The 25,025-nt window shown below is 38.1% G+C and overlaps 1 protein-coding gene across 1 annotated transcript in view; it reads left to right on the forward strand.

The window, feature by feature from the left end:
- Positions 1-25,025, forward strand: part of MBP (myelin basic protein) — a 109,701-nt gene that overhangs the window by 16,269 nt on the left and 68,407 nt on the right. The window contains exon 3 of the mRNA XM_032222811.1: positions 8,664-8,757. Coding sequence (XP_032078702.1) covers positions 8,664-8,757 — 94 coding nt within the window. The remainder of the gene's footprint in view (positions 1-8,663; positions 8,758-25,025) is intronic.

Raw genomic sequence — 25,025 nt, forward strand, 5'->3', positions numbered from 1 at the left:
AAACAATAATGATAATAATGAAACGCTCAATGTCTGCGCAAGTAAGAAAAGCAGTGATGCCATTAGCTCGTTCGCTGTTTAATCAGACAGAAAAAGGAAAGCATCTTAAAAAAAAACCAACATCTTTTCAGATGATAGGTAATGTTCTGTAAAGTTACTATGTCAGTTGATAACAGCTTAGAATATCATGAATGACTACCGTGTTTTCCTGAAAATAAGACCGAACCAGAAAATAAGCCCAAGTATGATTTTTCAGGATGCTTGAAATATAAGCCCTGCCCCAAAAATAAAGCCCCAGTTAAGATCATCAGCCAGATGGATGCATTTAGTACCATATTTCCCCAAAAATAAGACAACTAGAAAATAAGCCATAATCTGTCCTTTGGAGCAAAAATTAATATAAGACCTTGTCTTATTTTCCGGGAAACAGGGTAGAAAGGGAAAGATTAAAACTCATAAGACAAATGTGGTGGGAGAGCAGAAAGACAGTCCATGCAAATTCGTAGCCCAAATTCTTGTGGATTTTTTCAGAAGTACTAATATCCAATGTTTGCGGCATCTGCAAGGTTTTTATCAAAGGGAAAGTCAAGGAGGTAGGATATGCTGTGTGTCTTCTGAGAAACTCTCAGGAAACAGAAAGCTTTATTTAGTATTAATCTAGCTCAGTCTTCTGTCATCTGTTACATATTACATACAGGAAATCTGTTGTTCCCTTTCTTCTTTCAAAATGTAAGTCTTCATGTAGATGCTGCAATCCTGTGTACAATATGCCAGTGGCTAAGTCCTTTTCACTCTAGCAAATAAAAGCTGCTTTTTAGAATTAGATAAGTCATAATAGTGACATGTACATGAGCCAGAGGTTCCTACCAGTTCGGACCGGTTCGGCTGAACCGGTAGTGGTATGATGGCCTGGGTCGCTGGAACTGCCAGCAACCAGGCCTGCCATGCCCCCAAACAGGTTCCCTGGTCACTGTCATCACTACCCCCATCTTGTTTTTGAGTTCTGCACATCCAGTGCATGCACACAAAGTGCGCACACAAGCGAACCGGCAGTAAAGCCAGCCAGAACTTATCCTTGACATGAGCCTTACTATTCTACTCACCTCCCTACTGTTCTTCGTATAGCAACAGATCCTGATATTCATCTGTTTATAGAATAAACATCTTTTCAGGGTGAGTATGTATATCATTAAACTACTATGGGTTTTAATAAACAGCTTTAAGAACTTATACAGATAGTCAACTTATGAATGTTCATTTAACCATAGTTCAAAGCTACAATGATGTTGGAAAAAGTGATTTATAACCTATTGACAAAGTTGCGACCATCACACCAACCCCATGACTGTGGGATTGCAATTCGGGTATTTGACATCTGGCTTGCATTTGTGACCAGTTGAAGCATCCACATGATCATGATTTGTGACCTCCCCAGTCAATTTCTGACTCAGGGCAAATGCTGAAATCTTGCAGCATTTCAAATACTCTTGACTTATGGCTTGAGGTGATTATTAGTTGCCTCAGTCTAATTTATGGGCTATTGACTGAGATGATAGAAAGAAACCTCATTCAATATATGCAGTTAATTAATTAATGTGTACCTTTTATTTTTCATGATATTTCTGATGTTTAGTGTGAGAAATTTCTTCCACAGCAGTTTAAGCTACTTCTGGTGTTTGGAAAATGTGGACAAACCCATTAAAAAACCCTTAGAAATCTGATTCTCCAAATTCAGAGAAACCACCTATTATGCATACAACTTTATAATACTAGTTTTTCCTCACTACAGTCTATATCAGAGCTATACCAATGCCAGATAATCATATAAAGAGAGCGCCAGGGAAGCTACTATTGTGTTGTAGTAACTAACTCTGTCAGGGATAGAACAGTCTCATTCTGGGACACTTATTTTGTAGGTTGTATATGTGAGAAATTGAGAAGGAGCAGGAGGAAAATAGTTGTTATATTTTGCTTGTATCTTCATCTGTAGGTCTGTTTCCCTTGCAAGGTTCTCATTTTTCTTCATGTTTTACAGTCTGGTTCAATTTCTTTTCCAAGCATGTTTTTTTTTTAAAAAAAAAAAATTGAGATAGTCATGATTAGTCTTTATTTCTGATAAACAGTCCTTCACTTTTTTAAGGGTTAGATTTGCTTTCTAGAGTCATTTGTCATTTTTATAGTATTTATTCTTCTGGCTATTTTAAACCTTACTGCTTCTTTATATGTTTTTAATTGGTTTTTGTTTTTGTTTTGTTTATTAATAAAGCTGCCCAGAGTCTAATGGAGTAAACAGCCATAACAAATTTAATACACTGAACTGAATTTAATTAGGTAGTGTACAGGGCCACTGGATGAGTAAATCATATTATCATACAAAATTTATTTTCTCTCCTTACATGATGAATTAAGAGTGTCTTAAGATTCATATGCTGTCTCCAGGCCTTTTGTTTTGATTAAAACAAAGTTCAAAAACATATAATGTGAAAGGTTGCTTAACACTTTTCCTTTAAAATTCTTTTCTCCTTGCGCTTTAAAGGTCAGATATCTGTTGCAAGAATTTCAAGGTTATTTATTAATTATAAGTAATATCATATAAGAAAAACAGCCACACTACAGAACAATTTATACCAGTCACACATGAGTCAATAGGATTCATTTAAACAAATAATGCTTAAATTATATCATTTGTTTTTATTACCACATTCCAGCCATAGTGCCACAGGTGATTTTCATACAAGAATTCAGATACTCCTCAAGAGTCCAGATAAGTTGCTCTTTTGAAAAAAGACTGCATAAAACAGTTGAGTGAAAATTCATCTATTTCATCTTCATCAATGTTTAAAACATGGCTCCTCAAACTACGGCCTGGGGCCACTTGCGGCCTGCCACAGCCATTCATTCAGCCTGCACAGGACCATGAGGCTGCCCTGCCCACTTCGCCCCGCCCATCCTTCAGCCCCAGGAGGCCAAGAAATAGGTGAAAACTGCCTGGTTTTGGCCAAAACCCAGGCTGTTTTTGTCTGGTTTTTATCTTCAGAATGCTTCTGGAGACAGGGGAGGTGAAGAATGGGGTGCACAGATGCCCCAGGAGGCCAAACAATGGGCCCATTTTTCACCTCCATCACCTCCCGAAGATAGATAGAGAAAGAGAGGGAGGCAGAGAGAGAAGGGGGGAGAGGGAGAGAGACCTGTTGATTGTAAGCTCCTTGGGGCCGAGAAGAATTGCTGCAAAATTGAGTTTCCTGAAGTGGACTACTAGACTCCTAAATAACTGAAAAAATGATGTAGGAAAAAGAAAAGTGAACCAAAACAGCAACATGCAAACAAAATCAAATAAAACACCCCCAGGAGCAAAACAAATTAAAGTTTGATTTGTGTACATTGTTCAATGGACTGTTAAATTGGCCACACCCTCTAGTCACATGACGTAGCCACACCCACCCAGTGACATGATTACCTAGCCATCCCCACCCAACCGGTCTGCCCCCCCCCAAATAGTCTGAGGGACTGTGAGTTGGCCCCCTGTTTAAAAAGTTTGAGGACCCCTGATTTAAAAAGTAATTCCACTCACTTTGACAGTGAATCATTTGGAAGCATTGCCTTTCATTTTTATGCTGAAAAATTGCAAATTCTGAATAAGCAAAAGGAACACTTGAACTTCTGAGAAGCATAAGAGATAACATTGGTTCTTGCCAAAGGCTTTCCGTAGGAAAATTATTCTTTCTTATAGTATTATTATTAAATATATATTCCACCCTTCCACATACATACAAAGGTAGGAGTTTCTGAGTTATTTCTGAGACAGTTTTGATTCACCAAAGACCAATGTCTCTTATGTCTGATTTCAAGGAAAGAAACTTAAGTCACGACGACAACCTTTATTTCCAGACAATATCTGACCCAATTTGTGATTTGGCTTACAAAACAGATTAATGAGATACTCTGTTTTTTATTTATTTGTTTGTTTATTTATTTATTTTTCTTTTAAAATTATTTTTGTCCCCCCCAAAATTGCAACTTTTAAGATGTTAGTATTTTGCCCTGCATAAAAACTTAGGGTGGAACCCATGGTGCACATGTGGAAGCAGCTGATGAAAGAATAATTATCCTTTCTCCTACATCTACCCTCATCTCCACCCAGATCACATTTTGAAGCACATAGAGGATTGTGGAATTTTTGGTGCCCTCTGGGGTTGCTTGCTTGCTTGCAGACATTTCATCACCCAACTAATAAACATCATCAGTGTGAGTGTTTATGTAACTTGCTTACTCTGCAAGTTTAGGCAGGGGTGTGCTTTCCTTCTTGGTGGTTCATTCTTGATTAAAGTATTGTATTCTCCCTGATTTTTTGCCCGGAGCCTGCTTATTGGCATGTTGGTGCTGTGTTCCAGTCTTCTTTTCTTCCTAGTTTTTTAATTGTCTCTTTTGAATGGTATGTAAATGTAGATTTATAGAGAACTGAAGGAGATAAAAAGCAGAAAGTCCCACTCATAAGCACTGGATATTGCTCTTCTTTCAAAGGGTAAATTGAAATACAATGACAGTACTGATGGTAATATAATTGTAGGGAGAACTTATTTTGCACTGGGGGTAAACTGCATTTGTGAAATTTTAAGCTAAACGTTGCTGCTGTGAGAATTAGTTCAACTTGAGAGACCGCCTCCTGCCAATTACCTCCTCGCGACCTATCAGATCACACAGATTAGGCCTCCTCCGAGTTCCATCCGCCAGTCAGTGTCGACTGGCAACCACGCGGAGGAGAGCCTTTTCAGTAGTAGCTCCGACCCTTTGGAACGATCTCCCCGTGGAGATTCGTACCCTCACCACCCTCCAGACCTTCCGCACAGCCCTCAAGATCTGGCTATCCCGTCAGGCCTGGGGTTAAAGATTGTAATTTGTCCCCCACCCGAATGATGAATGTTGTTTCTATTTTTAATTATGTATTGTCTTTATATGTCACTGTCTGTATTCCCTTCCCCACAAGTTGTAAGCCGCCCTGAGTCCCCTCAGGGAAAAGGGCGACCTATAAATAAACTTACAATACAAAAGTGTGCGTATTCATACATTCTTTTGTATCACCTTTCTTTAGTGTGGGTATGTAATTTTTCTATCCTCTGGCCTGCAAAGTTCTATTCCACATTTGTTTAAATAGACATTAGCACTTTGATTGACTCTTCTTTTATAGGTTTTATCTGTAGTTTGGCTTTCTTATTTAATAGAAGGTGGCATGTTGAACCAACCATTGCACACAGCTAAGACATAATCAAATTTGGAAATGTTCCTAAACTAACTGTTGGACTATCTACAATTTATGGGAATCAATTTCCAATTTAATTTGGATTAGAATAAAAACCATGTTAATTAAATTTTAGTGGAAATCTCATTGTCATGATTTTTCTCATTAAAGTGCGCCAAGAGCTTGTCATGAGCCTCTCCAGCCCACTGAGTGAGTATGAAATGAATATTATTTTCTTGCTCTTTTCATTAATGACAAGCAGTAGCAAGTAGTAGTTCTTAGGGAACCAATAAAGAAAATTAAACATCTGGGTTAAAGTTCTGTTCAATCCATTCTCCATAGCTGAAAACATTCAAAGTGTCTGCCCAACTCCAGTCCATCTAATATGCCTATAATGAGCATCCCAATTTATTGCAAATCAGGGACTAGATTGAAATGCAAAATGAAGCACATCAAAATTGCCTGTCAGTGGCATAATCTTACACATAACATAGGCAATTAAATAGCTCCACTTCATCTTTAGAAGGCCATCAAATTGCTACTATAAATGTTACATATTAATATCTTTTTTGTTTTCCACACATCAGAAAATCAGAAAATATCACTAATGAAAGAGTTTTAACTTTAAGAGCTTCTATGTTGCATTTCCAAAACTTGGAGGTTGTTTTCCTTTTCTTTTCTTCTCAACAACCTTGATGAAACGTAGCATCCTTTCCATAGCTGGCATAATTTGTTAATGTTTGTAACTTGGTGCATACATTGGTGAATCACCCGTCTCAAATCATGCGTGCACACACACACACACACACACACACACACACACACACAAACACATACACCCTGTTGTTGCTCCTTGAATTTTAACTGCGTACTGGTTAACATTTGGACGCTTGAAAGTGTTTAGAATGTTGTACGTTTTCAGGTAGTTTGATGTGTTATTAGTATGGAAGTTGGGCTATTTTGACTTTTTATCAGTTAAGTTTCAAGGTACTAATTATGACCTTTAAAGTGCTCCATGGCTTAGGCCCAGGTACCTGCGAGACCACCTACTGCCACTGCTAGCCTCCCATCGTCCAGTGCGATCCCACAGAGTTGGCCTCCTCAGGGTGCCGTTGGCCAGACAGTGTCGGCTAGTGACCCCCAGGGGGAGAGCCTTCTCTGTGGGAGTGCCTTACCTCTGGAATGAGCTGTCCCCGGAGCTTCGTATAATCCCTGACTTCCGATCCTTCCGACGTGCCCTAAAAAGTTGGCTTTTCCAGCAAGCCAGCCTAGCCTGAACAAAACAAAATTAATTATTGATCATTGTTAATTTTAATTCGATTTTTTTTAAAAAAAATGTTATTGTCAATTCTTATTGGGTTTGTTTGGGATATTCTATTTAATTTTTTTTAACTTTTGTATCATGTGTTTCTTTTAATGTTGTACGCCGCCCTGAGTCCTTGGGAGAAGGGCGGCATATAAATCTAATAAACCTAAACCTAAACCTAAGTGATACAATGCAGGTAAAGATATATCAATATTATATAGGCAACATAATTCTTTTCAACTCCATTCTATTTTTTCAATGGTTATTCAGTAATGGATGGCAATCAGCATGGAATTTAGATCAGGATGTCTGTGGCTTACAGAGATACAATGCACAAAGCATCCAAAACCAAGAGGTTATCCACAGCTAAGCAATAGTGTGTAACTTTGTTCTTAATGTGATATGTGAACCCATACCTTATGTCTTCTTGGGGTTTGTTGCTTTATGCCATCACTTTTACCCATCTCTCAGAATATAATGTACTAGCCAATACCCCCTAGTTCAGTCCATCTCTTTTAAAATGGCAAAGAAAACATCTGATTATTTAAAATGCTTTTAAGAGAAATAACCCCTCAACAGTCCTCACATATAAATGTACATTGCCTAGGGTCAAATCTTAATAACTCTTACTAGTTATTTTGCCACTGACATGGTTCTAAATTTTTAAATCTAGGAGTTGCTTTGGGGAAAAAAGATCTTTGAAACACAATCAATTGTCAAATGATGTTCTTTGAGTGCATGCTTTTTATTGACGTCGTTTAAGAATTGCACATTATATTTTTTTAAAGATAAAAAATTGAAATAGGTAAAATAAGGTGAATCAGTTTTAACTATACAAAGGTGGAGTTGGTCTTGAAATCTGCTTCATCCAGTCCTCTGATAGCAACTGAACTTGCCTGTTGGGGGTGCATTCAAATTGACTTATCAGTGATAGAATACAATATCCCAAAACAGCTTGAGATTGAATTAGGATATAATTTTTACAAGACCTGCATGCTAGTTGCTGGGTCATGCTGTTCCTTAGTGGGGGGCAGCTCAGATTCACAATGGGATAAAGAAATATTCAAGAGCATGTGAATAGATATGGCTTTGCTCATCACCTTGAAAGCAAAAATAAAAAATAAAAATCCACCACTTCCCTACATTTATTTGTAATAATTGGATAGCATCAATCTTATAACTGTGTACCAGATCCCATGGAAGTTTATATTGAAGTTCAAGTAGCCTTCTTCAGCTGAATCATGAAAATCAGGAAGAGGAAAGAATAAGACCAGCATTTGTGCCTCATTCTCTGCCCAAATAGAAGCTGAATGTCTAAGGAAGATTATGCTTATTACTCCCCTTAAAGACAAGCAATGCAAAAATTTTCATCTCAAACTTACTTGGGATCAAGGATTAAACTTGAACCTTGATACCCTCCTTGGACAATAAATATTGCCTAAGTCAACGGGCAAAGCCACAATATTCTTCTTTTTGGGGTTACTGTCTTCATCTGATCACAACCAACTTCTCCCCCCCTCCCCATCTAACCACAACACAAACATTCTCAAACAATCTTTGAGACCAGATTCACTTTGTAACCACAAAGGCTGTCAGGTAATCTAGCTTGATAACTGATTTTGAAAGCGGGAGCAGCCTGACTAACAAGGGCGGAGATTCCAATATCACTATGCAAACTCACAACCTGATTAGGGAGCAGATAACTATGATTAAATGTGGGTTTAGTACATATCATGGGAGAAAGAGAGACTTCCATTTATGGTGCAGCTCAAAGGTGGGATTGGGCGAACCAGTAGTAGTGGCGGTGGGAGGCTCCGCCCATCTGCCCGGACGCTTCTGTGCATGTGCAGAAGCATCGCGAGCGCAGACACAAGCAAACGATAGTAAAAAAAATGGAAACCCACCACTGGTGCAGCTCTACAACCCAGTTAGCTGAATAAGCATGAACTGAATTATAATTTGATGTATTTTCCTGGCCCCTCAGTTTTTGGGATGTGGTCCAAAGATGTCAAAAAAGGCCAAATGGAGCCATCATCTGAAAACGTGTGCACAATTTGTATTTGCTAAATAACCATTTTTTTATGGCTATCTTTTTAACATCCTTACAATATATCTTTTCAGAATACCAATGCAAATTTTGAGGAGGCTGAACATAAGGATAGTTCCAAACCAATTCCATTAACCCAGGAGCCTTCAGAAGACAATGAAGTTTTTGGTAAGTCTCCTCTTGACATTATTTTTCACACCTAAAAAATAATTTGTATAATAAACAAGAGATCCTGTTGCAAGTTAAAGTCTCTTTTTAGAGATTTACAAAACACAGCAAGCCCACATCTTGCAAAGAAACCAAACTAGGAATGAGTAATATTTTGAAGGTTATAAGGTGGCAAGGTTTTTTTTTTAATAATGTAGGATTGCTTTATGACGATGGGCAGGATCTTCTCTGCTTACTTCTGATTTGGCATGGATTTTTTCCCCCTTTATTTTATTTTAAACCAAGTTAAGCCGATGGTCGACTGTCCCACAATTTTTTTCTATCTTCAGAATGGAGTGAATCCCAAATATACTAGTTTATTCTGAGGGGTTGTGAAAAACTAAGAAGGAAGATAATTTTAAACGCACCTGCAGACTCTTTTCTTGCGAGGGTTTTCTGTAAAATAACAACAAGAACAATTCTTCTGAACCACCTAGCCTGTTTGGGGAGTTCTTGTTCTTTCTGCCAATGACTTCTCCCTTCATCTGTAAGAAAACAGAGTTTAAATATTAAGTATTTCTAATATAATAAAACAAGTGCCAATCATGAAACACAAGAGTAGCTAAGAAATTTTGATTTATTTATCATTTATTTTATTTGATGTGGCACTGCCCAAATCCAGGATAATCCAGGAAAGCTCATAATACAATGAACAGAATAAAAACAATAACAAAAATAAAACCAAACCACTAGGAAAGAAGTAATAGAACACGATGTCGAATCTGGCAGGGCACATAGAAAGTATACCCCACAATCTCCAGCTGCTCCAATCTCCATAATCTAAGGCCGTGATGACAAACCTATGGCACGCATGCCGGAGGTGGCACACAGCCCTCAGAGCCCTCTCTGTGGGCACACCTGCCTTTGCCAGCTGCACACACGCACCGGCCACTGGAGCATTGGAATACAGCCTGAAAAATGGCCTGAAAATGGCCTGGACAACGGCATGAAAGCAACCCAAAAAACAGCCCCCAAACCGGCCAAAAACAGGCATGCATGCGCCAGCCAGCTGGTAATTGGATTTCCGGTGCTCCAGCGCGTGCGAAGACCAGCTGACTGGTGCGCATGCACATGCCAGAAACCCAAAGATCAGCTGGCTGGTGTGCACATGCACACCAACCAGCTGGTGTTCAGGTTTCCGGTGCTCTGGCACATGCGCATGCATACACGTTCTGGTTTGGGCACTTGGTGTCGAAAAGGTTTACAATCCCTGGTCTAAGGCCTAAAAGTACAGATGGGGGAAATTTTCACGAGACATTGACTTATAAAGCCAACAAAGCCAAAATGCCAGGTAAAATAATGAGTTTATTTAGAAAGCTGAAAATAAAGCATATGTAGGGAAAATAAGGGGAGACCACAAGGTGGTGCAGTGGTTAGAGTGCAGTACTGCAGGCCACTTCAGCTGACTGCTATCTGCAGTTCAGCGGTTCAAATCTCACCTGCTCAAGGTTGACTCAGCCTTCCATCCTTCTGAGGTGGGTGAAATGAGGACCCAGACTGTGGGGGCGATATGCTGACTCTGTAAACCGCTTAGAGAGGGCTGAAAGCCCTATGAAGCAGTATATAAGTCTAACTGCTATAATTTAGTTAAATTATTTATGTAGCACCTCCTTGAATAAGGTCTTGGGTTTCATCACAGATTCACTGTAGAGAAAAGGGCTCAAGGCAGAACTTTTGGGCCTCCTGCTTAGATGTTCCTGAAGTCTAATTCCTACTCCCATTTATTCTTTTCTGACTTATTATTTTCATCACATATATTCAATGTTATAGAGTGTGGAAAATAATTAAAAGCCAGCCTCTTTTGAAGAGAAGAATTTCTGCTTTCTCCAATCAATGAAAATGCTGTATCTCTAATGTTCTGGATCCAGTCAGGAAATCAGAAATTAATGGTTAAACCCTAACAACTCTTGGGGGAATTATGAAGGTCATCCCTGCCTTGTAGAAATGGGATTAAATGGGAGTGGCTATTCTGAGGGGGGGGGGGGACCTGCTAAATTTTGTTTAATCAGGCTTGCAGCTTTTTATTTAGGTTTCTGAAAAAAAGTCCAGTCCAAGTATTTTCCTTGAGTGTTGGCTATTAATTTGGAAGTAAAATAACTGGGCTAACTGGGTAAATGAAATAAAGAAAGCTAAAATATTCCACCATTTGAGGTACAGATGGCTATTTGAAAATTAGAGAGACCATTAGATGCTATCTGTGTAAATAAAGAAGGATTTTTTTTAGAAAGCCACTGAGCTGTATTAATGAAGAGTAAGTCAGGAACTAGTCAGAAGGGGGAGACCTCTGTTTACATTTTCTCAAGAACACTTGTATGTGTCCAGTCTCTTGCTTGTTTAAAATAATTCCCACGCTAAAATTGATGCAATTTATTCTGAAAGGAATATATACTACTCCACCACAAAATCATTTTGTGGTAGATACCTATCTTGCTGGGTAACTAGGCAAATCAAAACAGTTGTAAAGTTTTAGCAGTTTAACATCTATTTGCAGGATAACATTTAACATTTGCAGCAACGAAATGTGATAACCTATCTGTGTTATCAGCTTTTATCTACAGGAAAGATTTTCGACTAAAGTAATCTCATCTGGCCTGGGATATTTTTGTTATGAAAGACTGATAACCCTGAGGGCAAATGTAATAGTAGGAGAGCTGGGTTAGTCCACGGCGGCAAAAGATCAGAAAGCCAATAGCACCTTTTTCTACTTCTGAATTTGTTAAGAGAGTTAAACTCTTGATTTTTTTTTTATAGAATCCCTAATAGAATTAACCACATAAGAACTGGGAAGTTTAGGCTAGCTATGTTTGAAGGTAGCTGCTTTTATTATGTGATAATTCGTTTTCTCAGTTCCTACTTTGGGTATGTTTTTATCCTGCCTTTCTTTTATGGGCTACTAGATGCAAAATTCTCCCCTTTCCCAAGATTTTGCTGAGCTAGCGATTAGCCCTTTTCATCCATTACACTTAAATCACGGAGTTTTTTTAAAATAATTGAGTGTATTTGAAGGGGGGGAAACTCATGACTGTTATTTGAAAAGAAAAAAGAAATATTTTTGCTGTTATTTTGCTGTTTGTCTTATCCTTACCTGTTTTCCCCAAATAGTATATACATGGGTATTAATGAATCTTAGGAAATGTTGAATGAATGAAACCTCACAGATTAAGGCAAAGATTCCATGCTTTACCTCCTACTGTTGCAACATTTCTCATACGAAAAGGACATTTTGCCAAGCTCTACCAAAAATGGACAATAGATGTGAACAGTCTGCTTGCAGGAGTTTTGCTCCTTTGTTCCTCTTTCAGTATTCAGACTGATAAGCAAATTACAATGCCTAATCATTATGCAAATTATAGTGAAAAGCTATGCATTTAAGCATAACTCTTCATTATAATTGTTCTGAATTAGAAGCTGGGGGTCAGTTGCTTCCAAGCAAGCCAGGATCGGAAACCAACTTAATTATGAAATCTATATTGTGATAGAAGAATTCTAAATTAGTGCCGACGAAAATTGGGAGAGGTGAATTAAGCCTACCACCAGGGCCTCTGTTTTGGTGAGACAAGTATAGGATCACTTATTAAAAGAATGAACTAAGCATTGGATGTCAAATTTTCACCTACTGATTTCTTGCTAAGAAATAAAGTGTTCGTGTGTGTGTGTGTGTGTGTGTGTGTGTGTGTGTGTGAAAGAGAGAGAGAGAGAGAGAGGGAGAGGGAGAGAGAGAAAATAATTCCAATAAGAGCTGGGAGCTATGGTCAAAGTCCATACCACATATGTACATATGTACATTCCAACAACAGTTGCTTAAAGAATGGGACATTATCATAATGATAAAAACTAACCACCAATTAAAAATCGATTTGCATCTCAGACTTATCAGCTGTGTACGTATTCAAGCTGTCAAGCAGATCAAAAACCAAAGCCAAGCATGCTATCAAACCATCATTGCAAAGAAAATCTAGGTTAACATTAGCAAGCTATGCAGGCAGATGAATACAGGAAAATGAATAGAATAGATAACAATTATCTGCATGCTACACATATTATTTATTTATTTAAAAGATTTATATGGTCACTGATCCTAGCGATGAAGATGCTCACCTCCCACACAGACGGTTAAGAGTTCAATACTAGTGGCAGCTGTTTCTTTCCTGGTGCGCAAAGAGCAAAAAAATCTGCTGCGAACTCCATGTGACAGGGAAAGGCATCCAGCCAGTAAAATGCTCAGCTCTATCCAGTCACCCTGACTCTACTCCAAATTAAGGGATTATAGGATCATAAAAAGGGAGGGTCTTGGTCTACAAAATGACACAGTTGGTGCATGAGACAAAACTGTGGAAATATCCCCCTGCCATTGCTCATCAATCAGAATGTGAGTCTGGAAGGACCTCCAAATTGCATACCACCATTGTCCAGCAGCATGCAACGCTATCTAAAGTCAAAGATGACAAGCACCAGACCCTAAGGGTCCAAGACCCTGAAAGCACTCCATCTTGCCAGGGTTGAGCCAAAATCCGTTCATCCCCATCCAGAACTTTATAGCCTCCAGGTACTTGGAAGCATCACATCAACATCACTTACCTGACCAGGGGTAGAGATGTATAACTGAGTATCTTTGGTGTACTGAGGATCCTGTATAATGTGCCATCAAGTGACATAACCCAGAAGTTTCATGTATGTGTTAAAGAGGAAAGGGGAGAGACCCCACACTGAAGCATTCCACAATGAAGGGTCCTAGAACTTGATTGCTTCTCATCCTCGCCACCAACTGGAACCTGCCATGGAGAAAGGAGAAGAACAATCCAAAACTGTGCTTCCCACTCTTAGCCCCTGAAGCTGGTCCAGAAAGCACTACAACACCAATGGTGAAAAACTAATTTAAGTTCTTCATGTAGTATTTAGTACATGCTGAGTTTTGAAGTATATCATGTGCATTATGCATTCAGTGCATTTTCAGGCACCAGTCAACAAGATGAAGCACAAATGAAAGAGAGCGAGAACAAGAACAGTTTACCTGGATAACCTAATTGGCAAGCTTGGTGGACTTGCTGTGCAGTGGATGCTAGCAGTAAGGTTATTGCAGTTCATGGCAATCTACTTGCTGGATAGCTTCTATTGTCAATTAGAAACATAATTGTTCCTTGAAAACAAGCCACAACATTAATGCCAAGTGGTGACAGACTCACACAAAGCTCATTCTGGTTGGAGAGCAGAGAGGGGCTGTTGCCAGATTGTGTCATGATCACAGGACAATCCTTCTCTGTATTTATTCATTTTAAAGATTTTAATGGTACTATCACACACATTGTCTAAATGTATAATGATTGTTATGCAGAATACAGTAGAGTTGAATATATTTACTTGGGAGAAAGTCTCATTGAATTCATTGAAATAATTGTGTATTTAATGATTTAGCTTTAGCTGTACAGTGCTTATTCATTTTACTCCTATTATTAGTACTAGTATTGTGTGTGTGTGTGTGTGTGTGTGTGTGTGTGTGTGTGTATTTACAAAACATGCAAAGTGGAGAGAGAAAAAAGTTACAAAATTCACAGTATATGAGTGACCAAGTATTGATCAGTTTACTAATCAACTAATCCAATTTAAACAAATATTGGTAAATGTATGGTGTGTGTACGTTCATGTGTGTGTGTGTGTGTGTGTGTGTGTGTGTATCAGAAGGGTTTTCAGCAGGTTCTGACCAGTTCTGGAGAACTGGTAGTGGAAATTTTGAGTAGTTCAGACAACTGGTAAATACCACCCCTGACTGTTTCTGCCCCCAACTATTCTCTGCCTCATGAGTCCCAGCTGATTGAGAGGAAATGGGAATGTTGCAGTATCCTTCCCCTGCTACGCCCACCAAGCCATGCTCACCAAGCCATGCCCAACAAGTCATGCCACGCCCACAGAACCAGTAGTAAAAAAAAATTGAATCCCACCACTGGTGTGTATGTACAAAAAAAGTGGGGATCTCTAATTCTTCTCATAGCTTCATACTTAATGTTTTCTTCCATAAATTGAAGATATTTCTGCTTCATATTGAAGAAAATATAGCTTTGCTAATAGAAGGACTTCTCCTACATATTAAAACTTAAAATTCAAGGGCATTATACAGATCTTAAGATATATCATCTGAAAGAAGAAAATTTTGAATGAAGGAATGCTTTTCCATCATTGCCACCAGCTTCTTCACTAATCCTGATTAGTGCAGGAATGGGAAATTGAACAATAGGAAACAGAGTTTTATCCCATTAACCTCTGAAAGTTGCAGAATCCAAACGCTTTTATTTCCCTGCAAATCACTGTTGCAGTGATTTAACACCTCATCCCAATCTTCCAAAAAGTCTTTCAGGTTACAGATGTATGTCTTTTCTTATTTATACTATAATTTACTCAGTGATTTATGGAAATATCCTGATATTTCACTCCACTTTCTGCTGTTCATCTGACTCTTATCTGGCAATCCACAGAGTTCATTCTATCAATTGTTTTTTTTAAACTAGGAAGATTTTTTGATTTGGGATTTGTTATGCATAGTTTTCAGTGTAATGATTCCCGTTCCATCCCAGCCAATACACACCTAAACAAAAACAAAAACAAAAACCTTTCATGGGACCCAAAACAGATGGAATTGAGCCCATTCCTGTGACTGATATGAGTGCTAAATAAAGAAGAAGACATTCTCATGCAGTTTGGATCCTATCTGCTGTCACAGAGATCTTAAATAATTAATTAAAGTAACTTGGGGTCTTTTACACTTGATACCTAATTATGAGGATTTCAGCTGAGAAGGTCACTGCAGTACATTGGAAGAAATGAATGACAGATCTTTAGCTCAGGCTCCAGGAAGCATCTGTTAATGAGAACAAAGAAAGTCAGCTAACTTGTATTCTTCATAAGTAGGGAACATCTTCACTGTGCTGTACTTTTGTGCAACTGTACATTCAGGGCAAAACTCAGCATATTGAATATCCAGGGTTTCGCTCAGCATGTTGAACAGCTCCCAAATGCAACTGGGTTGTCTTAGCACATTTTGAAGAATATCACCGTCTAAAAAGAGAAGCACGTCTGTCCATTAAATCCAGATAGATGAATAGAACTCTGTGTTCAATGGTATTATGGGTGAGATTGAATCTCAGTCTCCTCCTCACCATTGGTATATGTGATTATTATCCATTCATTTTATTATGAAGTGATGTTTAAAATTAAATTTAGGTCATTCATTCATTCGGAATCTTGTGTTTTTTCCCCAAAAAATAAATCCTCATCATAGATCCTATCTCCTCCTGCTGTAGGAGAGACAAAACATGCTGTGGTTTAAATCACTTTCCTATCAGCCAAGATGCTTGAAGTTTAACAATAATAATTTGAAATAGCAGGATCCCCAAAGTTACAGTTAAGGATCCCCAGGGGTCACAAATAACTTAGAGAGGAGTCATTAATTATTTTTCAACATGATTAGTCATCTTATGTACATTGAGAGTATGGCCAAAACATGTTCCAAATCTTTGCTTCTGCGAACCACAGCAGCAATAGTAGCACCACAAAATTTTAAGATCTCTTATGGTGTGTTGGTCAATGTTTCATTATTAAAAGTAAGGGGTACTTTTCTCTCTTGTTCAATCATCATTCAAGTGAAATCAGTTCTATTCATGTTGGAGGGAGGGGTGTCACAGAAATTATTTGGGGATAGACTAGGGGTTTGCATTGTGATGTCTGCTTCATATCCACATCTTGAACATGCATATAACCAACCAGGAAATGGCAAAATGGTAACTTTATAGAAAGATAGTGGTAAAGCAGCGCTCCTTATTTCCTCCCCCCCCACCAAAGGATGTGTTCTGATCTAGGCTTCCTGATACAGTAAAAATCACACACTTTGTCCCAAAACCCTTTTTTATTTAAACAGATGCGAATTGTGTTCATTCACAGCCTGTAGTGATTCACAAACAGTTTGTGAAGAGTCTGACAGAAGTCTGCCATAGTCTTTTAGGGTAAGGCTGATAAGCACCCACTTCCGCAGGCCACCAGCGAACCACAACAGGAAGAAGAAGAATTTTAGCAGATTATTGACAATGCAAAACATGAAGACCATTCTAGTCGGTATAGCCTTTTATAGTATAATAGAATAACAGTTTGAAGGGATCTTGGAGGTCATGTAGTCCATCCTCCTGCTCAAACATACCATTTCGGACAAGTGGTTGTCCAATCTCTTCTTAAAACCCTTCAGTTAGGGAGCACTCACAATTTATGAAGGCAAGCTGTTCCACTAATTCATTGTTCTAACTGTCAGGAAATGTCTTCTTATTTCTAGGTTGTTCTCTCGCCTTGATTAGTTTCCATCCATTGCTTCTTGTTCTGCCTTTAGGAAGCTTGGAGAATAGGTTGACTCCCTCTTCTTTGTGGCAACCCTTTAGATATTGGAACCCTGCCATTATGTCACCCCTAGTCCTTCTTTTTATTTGACTAGACATAACCAATTGCTGTAACCATTCTATATATGTTTTAGCCTCCAGTTCCTTAATTGTTGCTCTTTTCTGCACTCTTTCTAGAGTCTCAGCATCTCTTTTTAATATTGTGATAAAAACTGGATGTAATATTCTCAGTGTGGTCTTCCTGAGGTATTACAAAATAGTACTAAAACTTCATGTAATCTGGATTCTGTCCCTCTATTAATGTGGCCTAGGACTGTATTGGCTTTTTTGACTGCTGCAGCACACTGCTGGTTTTTAGAGAATGGTTTTCAGAGAAGGATCAAAATCCCTTGGCACAGTATTTTGAACCCAGATGTAGTCTATACCTGACTATTGTTCCTTTTTAAGACAAGGGTACGTTTTCTCAGAAGATAGTTCAAAATCCACAAAAGATTTTCTCTGAATTTCTAGGTCAACCTTGGCAACTTGGAAGATATGTGGACTTCAACTTCCAGAATTTCTTTGAAATTGAAGGGAGTTGAAGCCAATGTCTGGCCAAGCAGAAATCCTATCATTACAGTAGAACTACATTTAGAGAGAAGGCTATTTTAAAATAATATGTAGGCTAATTAACAACCCATTGCATTGCATCTCCTTGAGGATTTTGTTTAGAAGGCAAATTGTAAAAATTGAAATGAGGACAACCAGCAGCAAGGATTCAGATACAGTGGTGATAAGTGGATATTTGGAAGACCCAAAAGACCAAGTTGAAGATAGATCATCATGGGGTGGAAAAATCAACAGAGTAAAAATTAGTTCCAGGTTCTCATTGGGTTCTTTCTTTTTTATTTGCTTGGTTTAATGAAATGATAGAAAAGAGAATTGAAAGGGACTAGTATTTACAGCTTCGTACACTGGCACTTGTGTAGAAATACCCTGGTGGTGACAAGACGGCAGTCTCTTGCAAATCCCTGCGAATCCTTGATAATACTCTTCTTTATTTCAGAGGCATTCAGATAAGTTTCTCACTCCAGTCCCTTCTTGATGCTGCTCTTGTCTTTGTTATAACTTCAATGAAATGCTTGATTTATCAGGGGTTTTTTTTCCTGAATGTGCAGCTCAACAGGGTATGTGAAGACTTGCTATAGTAAAGAAAGCTCAAATATTGCCCTCTTCCCAAACTAGTTTAGTTTGGGGATACAATCAAATGATGGCATTTTCATTTGGCTTTTTTTTTTTCTTGGATCAAGGCAGCCTCTTCCAACCATTTTCTAGGGATAGCTTGTTTCAAGTATAACGTTACATTTTATAATACAATTAGGCAAACCTGTCTGCTCGCTGAGTTGTCCTATTCCAGACAACTTTGGAAGGCTTTATAATAGCAATAGCAATAGCAATAGCAATAGCAATAGCAGTTAGACTTATATACCGCTTCATAGGGCTTTCAGCCCTCTCTAAGCGGTTTACAGAGTCAGCATATTGCCCCCAGAATCTGGGTCCTCATTTTACCCACCTCGGAAGGATGGAAGGCTGAGTCAACCCTGAGCTGGTGAGATTTGAACCGCCGAACTGCAGAACTAGCAGTCAACTGAAGTGGCCTGCAGTACTGCACCCTAACCACTGCGCCACCTCGGCTCTTATAAATCTAAAGCAACAACAAATATGAAATGACCCCAGCTATAAAACATATATCAACTCCCGCTTCCAAATCAATTAACAATGAGAGCAACTTAAGAAATGTATTTTTCATTATCAGTTGTAACTGCTATGTTTTGCCTGTGAAAATGCCTGTAAAGATTTATTGAAATCTTCATGCTCTTAAAGGAGGATTCCAATTTCCGGATATCTCCATACATCTTGGTTGTCTTGATAAAATAAGTCGATAACAATTTAATTTAACAATTTATTTCAAAGTAATACACTTCTCCTTTAGGCAGTTCAGTGGTTTTTTTTTAAGTATTGTGGCTTTCCAGATTAGAATTATTAAATTGTTGGAATTAAAGTAAACGGGAAGTAATCACGTTACTTTTATTAAATTAAATAGTAAAATTCCACTTAAATAAAATTGCTTTTTCCACTTGTTGGGAATGCATTTTTGACACTGAACTCCAACCCAGGTTACTATTCTTAGCTTGGGAAAAAATGTATATCCTTAAAGAGCTTCTTCAGTCCAAAAGAAAAAGGGAAGGATGGCATGCAGATCACAACTTCTGAAATTCGTCCTTCTGGACATTTCATCAGGAGAGAGGTTGATTGAGACTAGAAAAATCAGCAGCATTCCAAGGCACTGCCCTTCCCAAAGAGAGTTATTTCATTTTTTTCTGGATTTATGTTATTCTTAGAACTAGTACTTTTTTAGGCTCTAACCAGTTAATTCTGATGGAGAACTCAATCCAAACATCTGTACAGAAATTGTTTCCAACATTCCATTAGATTGAAAAGACTAACACAAGCCTGCAGAGGATAAGAATTTAATTTCTTTTTCCCAAGTTCTTGACCAGAAGTGGCCATAGAAGTCCCCTTTATTTTCTTCTGTGCGATGAAATAACTTGTGTGTGAGTTTACTTTGCCCATGTAGGTGTTTGTCTGAAAGTCAACACTAGCAAGTGTAGGATGAGTTCCATCTTCATCACTCTTGGTCACGTGTCCAATGGAGAAGAGGGAGGGAGCTTAGAATGAAATGATCAGCAATAGGGAAGTCTAATGGGGAGGGATTTTTTTTTTCTGGAATAGTTGTCTCTCAAGCTGAATCCAGGCCATTTTCATATTCACTTTGTGGGGATTTTTTTCATGATATGAGATCTGAGATTGTTCTGTTCTATTCTCAAGTTATTAACCTGTTGGCTATCAGACACCATTTGTGTAATTTCTTTTCAATATTCTATTAGGCTGGAAAGAATGAAAAGTATCCGTGAGATGGGAAATATCAATTTAAAGATTGCTTTTTTCAGATACAGCAAGACATTTTTTAAAAAAAACCAGTGAAAAAGTTGCTCACAAATTCAGTTTTTAGATCAGCAGTGTCCCCCCAGATTCCTATTGCATATGGAATTGCATTGAATTGAGTGTCATACTTCTAGCGTTGCCCTTTGGGGCTTGTGTAGGGTATGACAATGACAATGGAAGAGGCCACAGCTTGCATTGCAAAGCTGTTTTGTCCCTCTGATACTCTGTCTTCCACCATGAATGTTGCTGCTTCAGATATTTGTAAACTCTTAGGGATAGCACTGTCATTAGCAGCAAATGCCATTGTGCTTTGGCTTATATATGGTATAAGGCTTATCGTTATAATAGCTAAGAAGACAGAATAGGCTGTAATTGTATGCATACATACAAGCAAGCAGGTTTCTATTGATTTAAATGACTGTTACTTCCACATTAATTCGTATAGTTTGGGTACATAACCCTAGATTCATTTTTTTTAAAAGCAGGAAATGAAAAAGCTGTTTGCTTCCTACGTTTCCAATTGCTCGGTGTTGCAGTTTTCCATTCCTCCTGAGGGAGATTAGTACTCACAACCTCACCTTCATTTTCACTTAATGACTAAAACTAATCTGAAAGTGTACGAATTGCTATCCTAGAAATATCACTTAAACATTTATTTTGTCCCAATAACATTAAATCGTTTTGTTTGTTTCAGCCTGTTTTGATGTCAAAGCCAAACCACACAAACAAAAGTAGCAATTTGTGAACTTTTTTTAAACTAGTTAAAATGATTTGTCATTTTAGTAACAAAATATTGTGCAAGCGGCTTTGTTTATACCTATTTATTGTAAGAAGATTCAAGCCATTCACTATATAACTGCATCTGCTTTTATATGAATTGACTGTTTACTTGGCTTGTTTTCAGAAAAAATTCCAGGATGAAATATTATTTTCTGTGTTCCTAGTACACAGTTAAAGCAGAAAAAAAGCATTTTGTTGTGCATTATTTTTACAAAGTTCTTATCTAGTGGATCTTCTCCCTGTAGAAACCTAAGAAACTGCCGTATATCAGATGTATTCAGGGACCTGTCCATTCTCCTCTTTTATTTTGTTCAGAAGTTTCTTTATCCCACCCCTTAAATAATTGTTTGGATTGGTTTACCAGGCAAAATCAACTTACAATGAAATGCTACTCCTTTAACTCTGTAAAAGCTACCCCAAGTTCCCAAGACATTAGCAGAAACTCTTCATGGTTTCAATTATCTGCCCTTTGTAAATTGAAGATTTAGTGTGTTCTTTGAACTGGTCCCAACATGGTTGACTCTAATTCTCACAGGATCCTGAGAAATATGTGGTATGTGAACACACAGAACTAGTTGCAAACAAAGTGTACTTTAATTAAAATCCTGCGTTTGGGGAGAAACGTAACACCTTGGTACACACTGTTCCGTACAGTTTGTTGTCTATTACCGATAGGATGATTCAGAGAGATTCTCAAATAGGCTTCATCAAAGTCTCTGCATCCCTGGCAAGGTATCAAAATCATTTTGCTCAATCCCAGTGCATGAAGATTATACCACTGTGTTGATTAAGTTTGTACCTACTGAACCTGGATTCTTTGTACACCGAATACGCTGTACTGTGGAGCAGCTGCCTTTTTATCTGCTAAGAAACATCAGCTAAATAAAAATCCTTAGCCTTCCAGTATGCCTTCTGTACGTCTATGGGATGTAGATAAAACAATATTAACTTGCTATCTTGTTAATTTGATTTATTACCTGTTGCTTGTCATTGTATAAACCACAAGACTTATGTATAATTCAGTTTTTAGCATGATTGAAGTACTTCTTGTTAGTTTCTGGCATTGCCTTTAGAAGCACGAGAGCCTTGTTCAGCACAGAGAAAGATGGGGAAATCCTGGAAGGAGAACATCCACATTCCTTTCCATGCCATGTCTTCTACAAGATCCAGGAAAGCCCGTGCTGAGTAGAGTAGGGTGGGTAGGGTAGGGTAGGGTAGAGTAGAGTAGAGTAGGTGGGGTGAAAGAGAAGGCAGGGGAGAGGAAAGGAGAGAGAAGAGAAGAGAAGAGGTTTAATTGGCCAAGTGTGATTAGACACACAAAGAATTTGTCTCCGGTACAGAAGCATTATATGTACTTCCAACAACAGAGAAGATAATAATGTTCTTCCCTCATGGGTTTCTCCTACTTGACTTTATGAAGTTACCGGAGGAGAATGGAAGGAGCAGTGGCTCCCACACTGTGCAGAATGAACTCTCAATGCCCTTTTCCTGAGCAGCATCCCCCATGCTACCCATGTACTAACAGAGTGTCCCTGAAATGTGTGTCATGTTAGTGATGTAGGTGGCAGTGTTTCCATTTAGCTGCAACAACAACCTTTTGTTTTTTTCCCATGTGTGATGCCTGCTTGGCAAGCCTTCCAGAAGAACATGAGCTATCAGCAAGACAGAAAGATCCAATAATAGCTTAATCAAATGATTTAAATGCAGCCATGCACCATTACTCTAATCGTGCTGTCGATGTAGTGTGACTATATTTGCATAAGAAACAGTTTATTGCAAACATGGAATTGAAGTCAGACTGTAACGTTAATCAAACTTGCATTCATATCTACAAAAAGAATCAGGCCAGGCTTCTAAGCCCAACTACAGATGGATATAGTTTGCTCTTGTTGGGATATGACATGCTGGGCTGAATAGCAAAGGAAAAAAATACATATCGGATTATGGACTAGGATAGATACTACATCCACATAATAAATGTGATTATTATTATTGTTGCTGCTGCTGCTGTAAACCATGAAGAAGACTTAGTGGTTGTTGACAGAATCAATTTTATAAAATGAAATGCATTTTTAATTTACTTAATCCCTGAAGGATATGAGACGTGAAGTATTCGCTGAATTGTTTTGATCAGTCTTAGACATTTGACAACAGAATTGTATAACACACTGTGATCATATGAATCATGTCTTGAGTCCTACAAAGCTATCTTAGATGACACAGGATAGCTGGCTGTTGCCTTCCAACACATAGCAGTACAGCAGTACAGCAATGAGGAATGGCAGATGAGCAATACATTTATTATTTTCTTGAGTATGCTCTTGGTGGAATGATTGCAGGCAAATGTAAAGGAATAAATGAATTTCAGTCTCCTCTGAACTGCACAGATTTCTTAAGGAGAGTAAATACCAAAGGGCAACATTTCTCCAACTGAAGGACCTCTATTGGAGACAGGATCGTACCCATTGTAAATCATTGTTTATTATTTGTGCTTTAATACAAGTATTGATGTCGCTACTTTTCATATTTTAGAACGTCTTCAAAAATAAAGTTCTAAATACATAATATTCCTTATAGTTTTTGACTGCTATTGACCCAAGGGAATTGCATAATCTGCAGTTTATATTAATAGCCATTTCTGTTAACCAGGACCATAGGTTTGTGTGTATACTATTCACTGAATACTTATCATTGGGTATTTAACACCAACCATCCTACCCACCTCTCTTGGGAGGGAGAAATACGCATACCTGTTCCACATGCGTAGGCCTAGCTGTTTCAATTCTAACAACTTTGTGGTGCTTTATAATATATAGAAGGCTGCTAGCGTGAGAGTGAATATTTTAAGTGGCACTGCTAGAGCCAACCCTAGAAGAATAATATTGTAGGTAAATTCTGTCAAAGCCTCAGGATGAATTACAGTGCAAAAGAGAATTAAATGATAAATACAGTTAAACAGCAACTGTACCAAGTTTAGCCTGCAATTTAAAATTCATAGTCTTGTCTGCCTCAAGATAAAAATGAGTCATTCTTGATAGGGAAGGTTACTATGTCTGTTATACATTTAATATTAACTTTTTCCTACTCATATATCAAGATAATGCATGATTATTAATAGGTTGTCAGAAATGATAGCATCAATAGTTATCTTATATGGAGCATTTGCCAACAGAACGAATCTTCTTTTTGAAGGTGCATAATTTGGGCTGGAAATACAATGGAGTCCAAAATAGAGAAGTTCTACTCGATATGCTACTCAACAACCCAATATATTTAAACCATAAATACGTGCATGCAGAAGTATAGCTTTGAAGCTAAGAGAGTATTTTAGCCCTGCAATACCATTGTTTTAAGGCAGCCTATCTCAACTGGGGTTCCATGAAAGTTTACTAGGAGTGTCATAAGAGATTGTGGGTCCCTGACATTGTCGTTGGGGCGGGGGGAATTCTGACTTCATGCATCACACTATGTTAGAGCAGTATAAATCACAGCAGTATAAATTTTTACCTGCTTCCTTCTGCTTCCAGCCTACTGTTTTGTTGGTAAATATAAAGTATCGATCAAATAGTTTAAAAGTGAATTGCATTGTGGGGTTTTTGAATTTTTTATGATTTTTACACAGGGGTTTCTTGAGACTTGAAAAGGTTTCAAGGTTTCTTCAAAGGTAAAAATGCTGCTTTAAGGAAAAGCTTTCCTTGAGAATAGTCCGTTTTATCAAATCCATAAAATAATATATATTTGACCCCATAAATTTTAAGGGAGGGGCAGCTAGGATTAGTTCAGAACTTGCATCAGGTGCAAATAATGATAATTCATGCATTTGGTTAAATGGATGCCAACTTGAAATCTATATATATAAAAGCAAAATACCATTCACACATCATCACGAAATCTTCAGAACCGTAAAGCCTACAAACTTGACATTTGGCACATATGTTCCTCTTGGCTTCTAGGTGCTCACTAAGAAAGGATTTTTCCAAATTATATTTATAATATTATTAAAACACTCTGATGCTAAGGAGTTAGACGATCTACTCCCCCTCCCCACCTGAAAAGAACTCTGTTCCAACTGCCACTTGGGCATGGGTGTGG

Source organism: Thamnophis elegans, chromosome 8, assembly GCF_009769535.1.
Source record: "Thamnophis elegans isolate rThaEle1 chromosome 8, rThaEle1.pri, whole genome shotgun sequence".
NCBI classification, from domain to species: domain Eukaryota; kingdom Metazoa; phylum Chordata; class Lepidosauria; order Squamata; family Colubridae; genus Thamnophis; species Thamnophis elegans.